General features: G+C 41.6%; 1 protein-coding gene across 2 annotated transcripts in view; it reads left to right on the top strand.

The window, feature by feature from the left end:
- Window positions 1-14,757, top strand: part of LOC117526798 (adhesion G protein-coupled receptor L1-like) — a 144,950-nt gene that overhangs the window by 66,604 nt on the left and 63,589 nt on the right. Inside the window, exons 2-6 of one of the 2 annotated variants that reach the window (XM_034188872.1) lie at window positions 4,365-4,496; window positions 4,918-5,125; window positions 5,400-5,664; window positions 5,752-6,091; window positions 6,179-6,472. In XM_034188872.1, coding sequence (XP_034044763.1) covers window positions 5,037-5,125; window positions 5,400-5,664; window positions 5,752-6,091; window positions 6,179-6,472 — 988 coding nt within the window. In that variant the 5' untranslated portion in view covers window positions 4,365-4,496; window positions 4,918-5,036. The remainder of the gene's footprint in view (window positions 1-4,364; window positions 4,497-4,917; window positions 5,126-5,399; window positions 5,665-5,751; window positions 6,092-6,178; window positions 6,473-14,757) is intronic. The other variant, XM_034188870.1, reaches the window with a different exon arrangement.

The following is a 14,757-nucleotide window of genomic DNA, read 5'->3' as shown; positions in this document are numbered from 1 at the left end:
CTTTCTTTCTTTCTTTCTTCTTTCTTTCTTTTACATTTACACATAGATTTATTCTTCATTATATACTTGTACCAGTATTTTCCATGAAATCTTTTGACACCTTTCTTTCTTTCTTTCTTTCTTTCTTTCTTCTTTCTTTCTTTCTTCTTCTTTCTTTCTTTCTTTCTTTCTTTCACATTTACACATAGATTTATTCTTCATTATATACTTGTACCAGTATTTTCCATGAAATCTTTTGACATTTTCTTTCTTTCTTTCTTTCTTTCTTTCTTTCTTTCTTTCTTTCTTTCTTTCTTTCTTTCTTTCTTTCTTTCTTTCTTTCTTTCTTTCTTTCTTTCTTTCTTTCTTTCTTTTACATTTACACATAGATTTATTCTTCATTATATACTTGTACCAGTATTTTCCATGAAATCTTTTGACATTTTCTTTCTTTCTTTCTTTCTTTCTTTCACATTTACACATAGATTTATTCTTCATTATATACTTGTACCAGTATTTTCCATGAAATCTTTTGACATTTTCTTTCTTTCTTTCTTTCTTTCTTTCTTTCACATTTCCATGCAAATATATTCTTCATTATATCTTTTTAAATTTTCTTTCTTCCTTCCTTTCTTTCTTTCTTTCTTTTACATTTACACAAAATTTTATTCCGTCCACCAAGGATGTATTAAAATCATTTATTATTTGTCTGTCTGTTAGCAGGTCTATGTCAAAACTACTGCACAGATTTTGATGAAATTTTCACCACAGATAGATACATTTAAGAGCAAGGAAGACTCCATTAAATTTTGGAGGTGATCCAGATCTGGATTCTGGATCAAGTTTCACTTTATTTAGGCACTGAAGGATTACGTCAAAACTACTTCACAGATTCTCACAAAATTTGTAGTATAGATACATATTAGGCCATGGAAGACACCAATGAATTTTGGAGATGATTTTTGTCTGGATTGTGGATCATTCTCTTTATAGGCTTTTCAGGATTATGCCAAACTACTTCATGGATTCTCACCAAATTTGCACTAGAGATAGATATTAGGGCATGGAAGACTCAACTGAATTTTGGAGGTGATCCGGATCCGGATTGGCAATCTCTGATTGCTCTTGTTCTTCATTATATACCTGTACCAGTACACTCACACACTAATCTTCAACCACTTCATCCAATTAAGGGTCCCGGGGGTCTGGAGCCAATCCCAGCAGTCACAGAACGCGAGGTGGGGTACACCCAGGACAGGACGCCAGTCTGTCACAGGGCCACAAACAGACAAACAAACACATTCACACCCACTAACACACCTATGGACAATTTAAAGATTCAATGCACCTAACCCGCATGTCTTTGGATGTGGGAGGAAACCTGAGCACCCGGAGAAACCCACGCAAACATGGGGAGAACATGCAAACTCCACACAAATAGGCCAAAGGTGGGAATTGAACCCATGACCTTCTCCTGTGAGCAGTGCTTAATTTGTAAAGTGGGAGGTCCCGGAGCGCAGAGGATGGGTGGCTCCAGTGCAGAAAAAAAAAGAAGGGTGGGGTGTGTGTGTGTGTGTGTGTGTGTGTGTGCTTGCGAACAACGTTGTGCGCCACACCGAAAATAAACTGGGCATGTATTGTAGGCCCAATAACACTAGTCACACCAAATCCAGATAGAGTACAAATTCCTGTTTAATGATGTACAGTGGTCCCTCATTTATCGCGGGAGTTCCGTTCTAAAAATAACCCGCGATAAACGAAATCCGTGTAGTCAGCGCTATTTTTACACTTATTATAGATGTTTTAAGGCTGTAAAACCCCTCACTACACATTTTTCTCAAACAGGCATTAACATTTTCTCACTTTTCGCTCTTGTGTAAACACTCTCTTTTTTCTTCTGTGCGAGAAGATTATAAACAGACACACGCAGAACACAATGCACGGCTCTCTCTTCACTCACTGCCTCCGGGGGTACGGATGCGGGACCCGCAAAGAATCCAAGTCCTCTCTCGGTGGCCACGGAGCTCTGCGGCTGTGGTCAACATCCAGATCAAAACAGCGAGCGTAGCCTCTGGACCTGTTGCCAGATTTGGCGCAATTCCAGCGGTGATTTTATATATATATATATATATATATATATATATATATATATATATATATATATATATATATATATATATATATATTGTTAGTCAAGAGAGGTGGCGGATCACGGATCCAGTATAAATAGCTGGCGGAGCCAACGTCAGAGGTTCCGGAGCGCGCTCCGGCTTGCTCCCCCTTAAATTAAGCCCTGCCTGTGAGGCAACAGTGCTAACCACTAATCCACCATGCTGCCCCTCCTGTACCAGTATTTTCCCTGAAATCTGTTGAAATATTCTTTCTTTCTTTCTTACATTTACACACAAATTTATTCTTCATTATATACAGTGAGACAGATAAGTATTTGACCCATTGTCAATTTTGTGTTTTCCCACCTACAAAGAATGGAGAGGTCTGTAATTTTTATTATAGGTACACTTCAAATGTGAGAGACAAAATCTAAACAAATTCAGAGAATAACATTGTATGATTTTTAAATAATTAATTTGCATTTTATTACTTGAAATAAGTATTTGATCACCTACCAACCAGCACAAATTTTGGCTCTCACAGACCTGTTAGTATTTCTTGAAGATGCCCTCCTATTCTGCACTTTTTGCCTGAATTAATTGCACCTGCCAAGACCAAAGAGCTGTCTGAGGATACCAGGGACAAAACTGTAGACCTGCACAAGGCTGTGATGGACTACAGGACAACAGGCAAGCAACTTGGTAGAAGACAACAACTGTTGGCGTAATTATTAGAAAATGGAAGAAACACAAGATGACTGTCAATCTTCCTTGGTCTGGGGCTCCATGTAAGATCTTGCCTGTTGGAATAAGGAAGAGTGTGAGAAACCCCAGAACTACACAGGAGGACCTGGTCAATGACCTGAAGAGAGTTGGGACCACAGTCGCAAAGATTACATTAGTAACACATGATGCTGTCATGGTTTAAAATCCTGCAGGGCAGCAAGGTCCTCCTGCTCAAACCAGCACATGTCCAGGCCTGTTTGAAGTTCATCAGTGACCATCAGGATGATCCAGAGGAGGCATGGGAGAAGGTCATGTGGGTCTGATGAAACCAAAATTTTTGGTATCAACTCCACTCGCCATGTTTGGAGGATGAGCACAACCCCAAGAACACCGCCCCAACGATGAAGCATGGGGGGGGGGGCATCATTTTTGGGGTGCTTTTTTCAAAGGGGACAGGGTAACTGAAGCTTATTGAAGGGAGGATGGATGGGGTCATGCATCGCAAAATTTTGGCAAACAGCCTCCTTCCGTCAGTAAGAGCATTGAAGATGGGTCATGGCTGGGTCTTCCAGCATGACAATGACCCGAAACACACAGCCAGGGCAACTAAGATGTGGCTCCGTAAGAAGCATTTCAAGGTCCTGGAATGGCCTAGCCAGTCTCCAGACCTGAATTCAATAGAAAAACTTTGGAGGGAACTGAAACTGGAAACCTGAAAGATCTGGAGAAGATCTGTATGGAGGAGTGGACCAAAATCCCTGCTGCAGTGTGCACACTTGGTCAAGAATTATAGCCAACGCCTGACCTCTGTAATTGCAAACAAAGGTTTCTGTACCAAATATTAAGGTCTTTTTCTATTGTATCAAATACTTATTTCATGCAGTAAAATGTAAATTAATTATTTAAAAATCATACAATGTGATTTTCTGATTTTTTTTTTTTTTTTTTAGATTCTGTCTCTCTCAGTTGAAGTTGACCTACGATAAAAATTATAGACCCCTCCATTCTGTGTAGGTGGGAAAACTCGACAGTGGATCAAATACTTATTTGCCTCACTATACCTGTTCCTGTATTTTCCCTGAAATTGTTTGAAATTCTTTCTTTCTTTCTTTCTTATTTGATATCTCTCTTTCTTGACTTACTCCTGATGTTGATTTGCATCTTCTCTTCATTCAAGTGTCTTTTACACACACAGATTTATTCGTTGTTATATCATTTTTACCAATATACTTCTTAAAACCTTCCTTCCTTCCTTCTTTCCTTCCTTCCTTCCTCTCCTTGTTCCTTTCATCCTTTCTTTTTTGTTCCTTCAATCATTCTGTCATTCTTTTCTTGTATCCTTCATCTCTTCCTTTGGTCCTCTTTTTCTTCCTTCCTTTTTTCTTACTTCTTTCTCCCTCTCTTGCTTCCTTCTCATCCTGTCATCCTCTTCAAGCTTATTTTCCCTGTTTTCTAGGAAGAGCCCTTTATTCATCTTCATAGGAAAATAAGACCAAAAGTTTTGTCTGTGTAGATCTGTGCTTACCGAGCACTGCTTCTCTGTATGAGTGTGTGTGTGTGCATGCTTATTTGCATGCCAGTGTGAGACTGTACAGTTTACGTGTCCATGCAGTTATTGACATGTGGGTGGACCAGTCGTTGTGCTCGACGTAACTAACCTGCCCTCTCATTCACTTCAAGGTGAAATTTAGCCCCGCGCTCTGCGTCCCTGATTCTACCTCGCTCTCTTTACCCTTTTGTTGCACTAACCCACCCACACACATGAACACACACCATGTATACACAAACAAAGCACAGACCTTTCATTGCAGTGTCCCTGTTGTGTACTCACCACACACACTAATGGTGTGTGTATTTCAACATTTTGTGTCTTTTCAGTTGCTTGTGTTTCAAGATCATGTGTTTTAAATCCTTCTCTCTTTTTCTCTCCTTTCTTTTCCTTAATCTCACTGCATCATCCACATTGAGTTAATTTTTCATGCATTTATTCATTTCCTTGGTGCACCTGCTTCTGCTATCTGTTCACGCTCTCCCTCACTTCTGCTCCTACTCTGTTCTTCTTGACATCCTGCTTTCTCCCCTCCTGACTCCCCTCTTCCAGTTTTTGTGTGTCCTGGCTCACTGCTCAGCATCCAGCCGGCCTCCTCTTTCCTGGAGGCAGAGCATCAGTCAGGGGCGTGGTGTAAGGACCCGCTGCAGGCTGGCGACAGGCTGTACGTCATGCCGTGGACACCGTATAGGACAGAGGTGCTGTATGAGTACGCCTCCTGGGATGATTATCGCCAGAACAAAGTCACTACTACCTATAAGTGAGTTGTGTTAATGCAGGAAACTTTAACGAGTCAATGGACTTAAATTAATTAACATTCATTCACGTCCTTCATTCAGAAAAAAAACGTCAATTCTGGTGGATGTAGTAAGCCTAACAAGGACTTGTTGCTGTTCTCTGACTAATATGACTGAATATTAAGTTGGAGCCCTAAAAAATTATTATTATTTTCTCAGTGAAGTATTAATTTTCTGTCAGATGTCTATATATTGAGATGTTTTGTGGTTCCGCCACTCTCTCTTGCTCTCTCCTAGGTTGCCCAGCCGTGTGGATGGAACAGGTTTTGTGGTGTATGATGGTGCCGTGTTTTACAACAAGGAACGAACACGTAACCTAGTCAAGTATGACCTGCGGACACGCATCAAAAGTGGTGAGGCAGTGGTCGTCAGTGCCAATTACCATGACACCTCACCTTATCGCTGGGGAGGGAAGTCAGACATTGATTTGGCGGTGGATGAAAATGGTCTTTGGGTCATCTACTCCACTGAAGCCAATAATGGTCGCATTGTGGTCAGCCAGGTAGGAGCAGAGGGATAACTGAAGTTTGTGAGGAGGAAAGGTGGGGACGGATTTCTTCCATGACTGGATGTCTTTTCTTGTTTGCAGGTGAATCCGTACACCCTCCGCTTTGAGGGCACGTGGGCCACAGGCTTTGACAAACGTGGGGCAAGCAATGCCTTCATGGCCTGTGGCGTGCTCTATGCGGTACGCTCTATCTTCCAGGATGATGAGGGGCAGGCAGACGGAAGAGTCGGCAGCGATATGGTGGTTTATGCTTACGACACCAGCCGCGGACAGGAGCTACCTGTTCAGATCCCATTCCCCAATGCCTACCAGTACATTTCCTCAATAGACTACAACCCCAGAGACAACCAGCTGTATGTGTGGAATAACTACCATGTGCTGAGATATCCCCTACAGTTCACTCCCCCGCCTCCCACTAAAGGTTTGTTGAAACTGTGAGCATGTCTTTTCGGACACTCATGTTGATGTAATGACTCCAAAGAATTAACATTGCGCTCGTCCCTTTCAGGTCCCCTTTCTTCCCTCATGACTACAGTCCGGTCCTACACGGCCACTGTAGGCCTAAACCCAGTGCGCCCGTCAGCATCTCACCCAATTGGTGTCATTAACCGAGGGTCCTTTGACCAGCGTCCTATCACAGCCATGGTCCCTCTGACCCCGCGTCCACCTTTGCGTGTCCCCTTGGCACCGGGGGCCCCGGGTCAGGTGGGGGGTTGTGAGAGCCGTGTGGCACGAGGGGTGCAGTGGCCACCCACTCTGAAAGGAGAGTCTGTGGAGAGACCCTGCCCCAAAGGGTCACTGGGTAAGTGTGTGTGCAAAATTTGCACATGTGTGTGTCTCTGTATCTTGTTTCCCTTTGAAATGCAGTCAGATGTCCTCTCTTTGAACTGAGAGAGAGAGAGAGAGAGAGAGAGAGAGAGAGAGAGAGAGAGAGATTGACCACCTGTCAGGATTTGGATCCTGTTTGCTGGTTTTGGTTTGCTTATATTGTTTTGTCTCTTGCTGGGGGGTTTTTCATGTCTGGATCTGTCTGTCGCTTTCTCTGTTGTCTGTCTGTGTTTTCTGGTTGTGGGTGTGTCCTTCTCCCTGGCCACTCCTTCTTTCTGGGGCGTTCCACACACACCTGCTCTCAACCTGTACGTCATCACCTGGGTGTACATAAGCTCCTTTGTTTGCCTCATTTCTTCGCCAGATTGTTGCGCCTTGTGCCTACTCTCCAGCTCTGTATTGTATTCTTGTCCTGCCTGCTTCACGTGTGTTACGACTACCTGCCTGTATCCTCGACCACGCCTATTGCCTGATGTTTCTGTTTGTATCACTCTTGTTGGACAGCCTTTCCGTGTACCGAACCTCGTTTACTGTTTCAGTAAACTGCTGTGTCTTACAGAGCTTGTTGTCAGAGTCCTGCATTTGCGTCCAGCCTATTCCGCCCTTCAGACCTGTCACCACCTTATCATGCAGGTGTCTTCCTCAGCAGCTCACACTGTCAGCAAAGGCTTTTTCAGATTGTGCAGATAACATTGTGGTGCAATTTGTCTTTCTTAATCACATTATGATTTTCCATCCCAGGGTTCGCTTTAGAGGATGATTACACTGTAGAACAATGTTATCTTTAATCACATTTAGAAGTGAAAGCACACATGACCATTGTCTTACATTTAGGCCTAATATGCAGAACCAGCAAATGTTTCAAATCAAAATCAGATTGCTATTTCTTCTTGCATGCTTACAAATATGGATACTAACTATTGTAACAAAAAGTGTTTTGTTTTTTTTTTTTTTTTTTTTTTTTTGCTCAATAAAAATTCATTCAGTTTATAACACTCCTTGCTCCAATCAAGGGTGGGGGGGTGGCATGACTATCGCAGCAGTCATAGGGCGAGGAGCAGCGCACACCCTGTTTAGGATACCAGTCTATCGTAAGGTCCATATACACAAACAAACTCATTCACACATGCGCACACATCTGCAGTCAAATTAAAGTTTCCACTTAATGTGACCTGCATGTCTTTGGAATCAAATCAAAATCAATTTCATTTATATAGCGCCAAATCACAACAAACAGTTGCCCAAAGGCGCTTTATATTGTAAGGCAAAGCCATACAGTAATTACGGAAAAACCACAACGGTCAAAACGACCCCCTGTGAGCAAGCGCTCGGCGACAGTGGGAAGGAAAAACTCTAACAGGAAGAAACCTCCAGCAGAACCAGGCTCAGGGAGGGGCAGTCTTCTGCTGGGACTGGTTGGGGCTGAGGGGAGAACCAGGAAAAAGACATGCTGTGGAGGGGAGCAGAGATCAATCACTAATGATTAAATGTAGAGTGGTGCATACAGAGCAAAAAGAGAAAGAAATACTCAGTGCATCATGGGAATCCCCCAGCAGTCTAAGTCTATAGCAGCATAACTAAGGGATGGTTCAGGGTCACCTGATCCAGCCCTAACTATAAGCTTCAGCAAAAAGGAAAGTTTTAAGCCTAATCTTAAAAGTAGAGAGGGTGTCTGTCTCCCTGATCCGAATTGGGAGCTGGTTCCACAGGAGAGGAGCCTGAAAGCTGAAGGCTCTGCCTCCCATTCTACTCTTAAAACCCTAGGAACTACAAGTAAGCCTGCAGTCTGAGAGCGAAGCGCTCTATTGGGGTGATATGGTACTATGAGGTCCCTAAGATAAGATGGGACCTGATTATTCAAAACCTTATAAGTAAGAAGAAGAATTTTAAATTCTATTCTAGACTTAACAGGAAGCCAATGAAGAGAGGCCAATATGGGTGAAATATGCTCTCTCCTTCTAGACCCCGTCAGTACTCTAGCTGCAGCATTTTGAATTAACTGAAGGCTTTTCAGGGAACTTTTAGGACAACCTGATAATAATGAATTACAATAGTCCAGCGTAGAGGAAATAAATGCATGAATTAGTTTTTCAGCATCACTCTGAGACAAGACCTTTCTAATTTTAGAGATATTGCACAAATGCAAAAAAGCAGTCCTACATATTTGTTTAATATGCGCATTGAATGACATATCCTGATCAAAAATGACTCCAAGATTTCTCACAATATTACTAGAGGTCAGGGTAATGCCATCCAGAGTAAGGATCTGGTTAGACACCATGTTTCGAAGATTTGTGGAGCCAAGTACAATAACTTCAGTTTTATCTGAGCTTAAAAGCAGGAAATTAGAGGTCATCCATGTCTTTATGTCTGTAAGACAATCCTGCAGTTTAGGTAATTGGTGTGTGTCCTCTGGCTTCATGGATAGATAAAGCTGGGTATCATCTGCGTAACAATGAAAATTTAAGCAATGCTGTCTAATAATACTGCCTAAGGGAAGCATGTATAAAGTGAACAAAATTGGTCCTAGCACAGAACCTTGTGGAACTCCATAATTAACCTTAGTCTGTGAAGAAGATTCCCCATTTACATGAACAAATTGTAATCTATTAGATAAATATGATTCAAACCACCGCAGCGCAGTGCCTTTAATACCTATGGCATGCTCTAATCTCTGTAATAAAATTTTATGATCAACACTATCAAAAGCAGCACTGAGGTCTAACAGAACAAGCACAGAGATGAGTCCACTGACTGAGGCCATAAGAAGATCATTTGTAACCTTCATTAATGCTGTTTCTGTACTATGATGAATTCTAAACCCTGACTGAAACTCTTCAAATAGACCATTCCTCTGCAGATGATCAGTTAGCTGTTTTACAACTACCCTTTCAAGAATTTTTGAGAGAAAAGGAGAGAAAAGCTGGCTAAGTGATGGCTTTTTAAGTAATGGTTTAATTACTGCCACCTTAAAAGCCTGTGGTACATAGCCAACTAATAAAGATAGATTGGTCATATTTAAGATCGAAGCATTAATTAATGGTAGGGCTTCCTTGAGCAGCCTGGTAGGAATGGGGTCTAATAGACATGTTGATGGTTTGGAGGAAGTAACTAATGAAAATAACTCAGACAGAACAATCGGAGAGAAAGAGTCTAACCAAATACCGGCATCACTGAAAGCAGCCAAAGAGAACGATATGTCTTTGGGATGGTTATGAGTAATGTTTTCTCTAATAGTTAAAATTTTATTAGCAAAGAAAGTCATGAAGTCATTACTAGTTAAAGTTAAAGGAATACTCGGCTCAATAGAGCTTTGACTCTTTGTCAGCCTGGCTACAGTGCTGAAAAGAAACCTGGGGTTGTTCTTATTTTCTTCAATTAGTTGTTGTTGGCTCTCACTGCGGTATTGTATCACTTCCTGTTCCGGAGCACAGCGGTGTTTTTCTATATCTGTTAGCTGTTTAATCTGCGCAGTTAGATTGATCTAGTTATCTAGATTACGATTTGTTTCCCAGTGTAATCTTTACGTGCCTTAACTAAAGCACTCCTTCTGCTGAATCACCTCTAAATTATTTACACATTATTCACTTTGCGTGTTTTTAGGAATCCGCTAGCTTAGCGTAGCTACTAGCTCTGAGCCGATTTAGCATGGCGGCTTCTCCTGTCTCTCCCGCACCTTTCTGCTCTGGGTGTGAAATGTTTAGTTATTCCTCGGCCTCCTTTAGCAGTAATGGTACTTGTAATAAGTGTAGATTATTCGTAGCTTTGGAGGCCAGGCTGGGTGAATTGGAGACTCGGCTCCGCACCGTGGAAAATTCTACAGCTAGCCAGGTCCCTGTAGTCGGTGCGGACCAAGGTAGCTTAGCCGCCGTTAGTTACCCCCTGGCAGATCCCGAGCAGCCGGGAAAGCAGGCTGACTGGGTGACTGTGAGGAGGAAGCGTAGCCCTAAACAGAAGCCCCGTGTACACCGCCAACCCGTTCACATCTCTAACCGTTTTCCCCACTCGACGACACACCCGCCGAGGATCAAACTCTGGTTATTGGCGACTCTGTTGTGCGAAATGTGAAGTTAGCGACACCAGCAACCATAGTCAATTGTCTTCCGGGGGCCAGAGCAGGCGACATTGAAGGAAATTTGAAACTGCTGGCTAAGGCTAAGCGTAAATGTGGTAAGATTGTAATTCACGTTGGCAGTAATGACACCCGGTTACGCCAATCGGAGGTCACTAAAATTAACATTAAATCGGTGTGTAACTTTGCAAAAACAATGTCGGACTCTAGTTTTCTCTGGGCCCCTCCCCAATCAGACCGGGAGTGACATGTTTAGCCGCATGTTCTCCTTGAATTGCTGACTGTCTGAATGGTGTCCAAAAAATGAGGTGGGCTTCATAGATAATTGGCAAAGCTTCTGGGGAAAACCTGGTCTTGTTAGGAGAGACGGCATCATCCCACTTTGGATGGAGCAGCTCTCATTTCTAGAAATCTGGCCAATTTTCTTAAATCCTCCAAACCGTGACTATCCAGGGTTGGGACCAGGAAGCAGAGTTGTAGTCTTACACACTTCTCTGCAGCTTCTCTCCCCCTGCCATCCCCTCATTACCCCATCCCCGTAGAGACGGTGCCTGCTCCCAGACTACCAATAACCAGCAAACATCTATTTAAGCATAAAAATTCAAAAAGAAAAAATAATATAGCACCTTCAACTGCACCACAGACTAAAACAGTTAAATGTGGTCTATTAAACATTAGGTCTCTCTCTTCTAAGTCCCTGTTGGTAAATGATATAATAATTGATCACCATATTGATTTATTCTGCCTTACAGAAACCTGGTTACAGCAGGATGAATATGTTAGTTTAAATGAGTCAACACCCCCGAGTGACACTAACTGTCAGAATGCTCGTAGCACAGGCCGGGGCGGAGGATTAGCAGCAATCTTCCATTCCAGCTTATTAATTAATCAAAAACCCAGACAGAGCTTTAATTCATTTGAAAGCTTGACTCTTAGTCTTGTCCATCCAAATTGGAAGTCCCAAAAACCAGTTTTATTTGTTATTATCTATCGTCCACCTGGTCGTTACTGTGAGTTTCTCTGTGAATTTTCAGACCTTTTGTCTGACTTAGTGCTTAGCTCAGATAAGATAATTATAGTGGGTGATTTTAACATCCACACAGATGCTGAGAATGACAGCCTCAACACTCCATTTAATCTATTATTAGACTCTATTGGCTTTGCTCAAAAAGTAAATGAGTCCACCCACCACTTTAATCATATCTTAGATCTTGTTCTGACTTATGGTATGGAAATAGAAGATTTAACAGTATTCCCTGAAAACTCCCTTCTGTCTGATCATTTCTTAATAACATTTACATTTACTCTGATGGACTACCCAGCAGTGGGGAATAAGTTTCATTACACTAGAAGTCTTTCAGAAAGCGCTGTAACTAGGTTTAAGGATATGATTCCTTCTTTATGTTCTCTAATGCCATATACCAACACAGTGCAGAGTAGCTACCTAAACTCTGTGAGTGAGATAGAGTATCTCGTCAATAGTTTTACATCCTCATTGAAGACAACTTTGGATGCTGTAGCTCCTCTAAAAATGAGAGCTTTAAATCAGAAGTGCCTGACTCCGTGGTATAACTCACAAACTCGTAGCTTAAAGCAGATAACCCGTAAGTTGGAGAGGAAATGGCGTCTCACTAATTTAGAAGATCTTCACTTAGCCTGGAAAAAGAGTCTGTTGCTCTATAAAAAAAGCCCTCCGTAAAGCTAGGACATCTTTCTACTCATCACTAATTGAAGAAAATAAGAACAACCCCAGGTTTCTTTTCAGCACTGTAGCCAGGCTGACAAAGAGTCAGAGCTCTATTGAGCTGAGTATTCCATTAACTTTAACTAGTAATGACTTCATGACTTTCTTTGCTAACAAAATTTTAACTATTAGAGAAAAAATTACTCATAACCATCCCAAAGACGTATCGTTATCTTTGGCTGCTTTCAGTGATGCCGGTATTTGGTTAGACTCTTTCTCTCCAATTGTTCTGTCTGAGTTATTTTCATTAGTTACTTCATCCAAACCATCAACATGTTTATTAGACCCCATTCCTACCAGGCTGCTCAAGGAAGCCCTACCATTATTTAATGCTTTGATCTTAAATATGATCAATCTATCTTTGTTAGTTGGCTATGTACCACAGGCTTTTAAGGTGGCAGTAATTAAACCATTACTTAAAAAGCCATCACTTGACCCAGCTATCTTAGCTAATTATAGGCCAATCTCTAACCTTCCTTTTCTCTCAAAAATTCTTGAAAGGGTAGCTGTAAAACAGCTAACTGATCATCTGCAGAGGAATGGTCTATTTGAAGAGTTTCAGTCAGGTTTTAGAATTCATCATAGTACAGAAACAGCATTAGTGAAGGTTACAAATGATCTTCTTATGGCCTCGGACAGTGGACTCATCTCTGTGCTTGTTCTGTTAGACATCAGTGCTGCTTTTGATACTGTTGACCATAAAATTTTATTACAGAGATTAGAGCATGCCATAGGTATTAAAGGCACCGCGCTGCAGTGGTTTGAATCATATTTGTCTAATAGATTACAATTTGTTCATGTAAATGGGGAATCTTCTTCACAGACTAAAGTTAATTATGGAGTTCCGCAAGGTTCTGTGCTAGGACCAATTTTATTCACTTTATACATGCTTCCCTTAGGCAGTATTATTAGACGGTATTGCTTAAATTTTCATTGTTACGCAGATGATACCCAGCTTTATCTATCCATGAAGCCAGAGGACACACACCAATTAGCTAAACTGCAGGATTGTCTTACAGACATAAAGACATGGATGACCTCTAATTTCCTGCTTTTAAACTCAGATAAAACTGAAGTTATTGTACTTGGCCCCACAAATCTTAGAAACATGGTGTCTAACCAGATCCTTACTCTGGATGGCATTACCCTGACCTCTAGTAATACTGTGAGAAATCTTGGAGTCATTTTTGATCAGGATATGTCATTCAAAGCGCATATTAAACAAATATGTAGGACTGCTTTTTTGCATTTACGCAATATCTCTAAAATCAGAAAGGTCTTGTCTCAGAGTGATGCTGAAAAACTAATTCATGCATTTATTTCCTCTAGGCTGGACTATTGTAAGATCAGGGAGACAGACACCCTCTCTACTTTTAAGATTAGGCTTAAAACTTTCCTTTTTGCTAAAGCTTATAGTTAGGGCTGGATCAGGTGACCCTGAACCATCCCTTAGTTATGCTGCTATAGACATAGACTGCTGGGGGGTTCCCATGATGCACTGTTTCTTTCTCTTTTTGCTCTGTATGCACCACTCTGCATTTAATCATTAGTGATCGATCTCTGCTCCCCTCCACAGCATGTCTTTTTCCTGGTTCTCTCCCTCAGCCCCAACCAGTCCCAGCAGAAGACTGCCCCTCCCTGAGCCTGGTTCTGCTGGAGGTTTCTTCCTGTTAAAAGGGAGTTTTTCCTTCCCACTGTAGCCAAGTGCTTGCTCACAGGGGGTCGTTTTGACCGTTGGGGTTTTACATAATTATTGTATGGCCTTGCCTTACAATATAAAGCACATTGGGGCAACTGTTTGTTGTGATTTGGCGCTATATAAAAAAAAAAAAAATTGATTGATTGAATTATTGATTAGCAGTAAGATGTCCTAGCTTTACGGAGGGCTTTTTTATAGAGCAACAGACTCTTTTTCCAGGCTAACTGAAGATCTTCTAAATTAGTGAGACGCCATTTCCTCTCCAACTTACGGGTTATCTGCTTTAAGCTGCGATTTTGTGAGTTATACCACAGAGTCAGGCACTTCTGATTTAAGGCTCTCTTTTTCAGAGGAGCTACAGCATCCAAAGTTGTCCTCAATGAGGATATAAAACTATTGACGAGATAATCTATCTCACTCACAGAGTTTAGGTAGCTACTCTGCCCTGTGTTGGTATATGGCATTGGAGAACATAAAGAAGGAATCATATCCCTAAACCTAGTTACAGCGCTTTCTGACAGACTTCTACTGTAATGAAACTTATTTCCCACTGCTGGGTAGTCCATCAGAGTAAATGTAAATGTTATTAAGAAATGATCAGACAGAAGGGGGTTTTCAGGGAATACTGTTAAGTCTTCAATTTCCATACCATAAGTCAGAACAAGATCTAAGGTATGATTAAAGTGGTGGGTGCACTCATTTACACTTTGAGCAAAGCCAATTGAGTCTAACAATAGATTAAAT

This window comes from Thalassophryne amazonica, chromosome 15 (assembly GCF_902500255.1).
Source record: "Thalassophryne amazonica chromosome 15, fThaAma1.1, whole genome shotgun sequence".
Lineage (NCBI taxonomy): Eukaryota > Metazoa > Chordata > Actinopteri > Batrachoidiformes > Batrachoididae > Thalassophryne > Thalassophryne amazonica.
The sequence above is the reverse complement of the archived record's forward strand: the minus strand, read 5'-3'. Positions and strand labels throughout refer to the sequence as shown.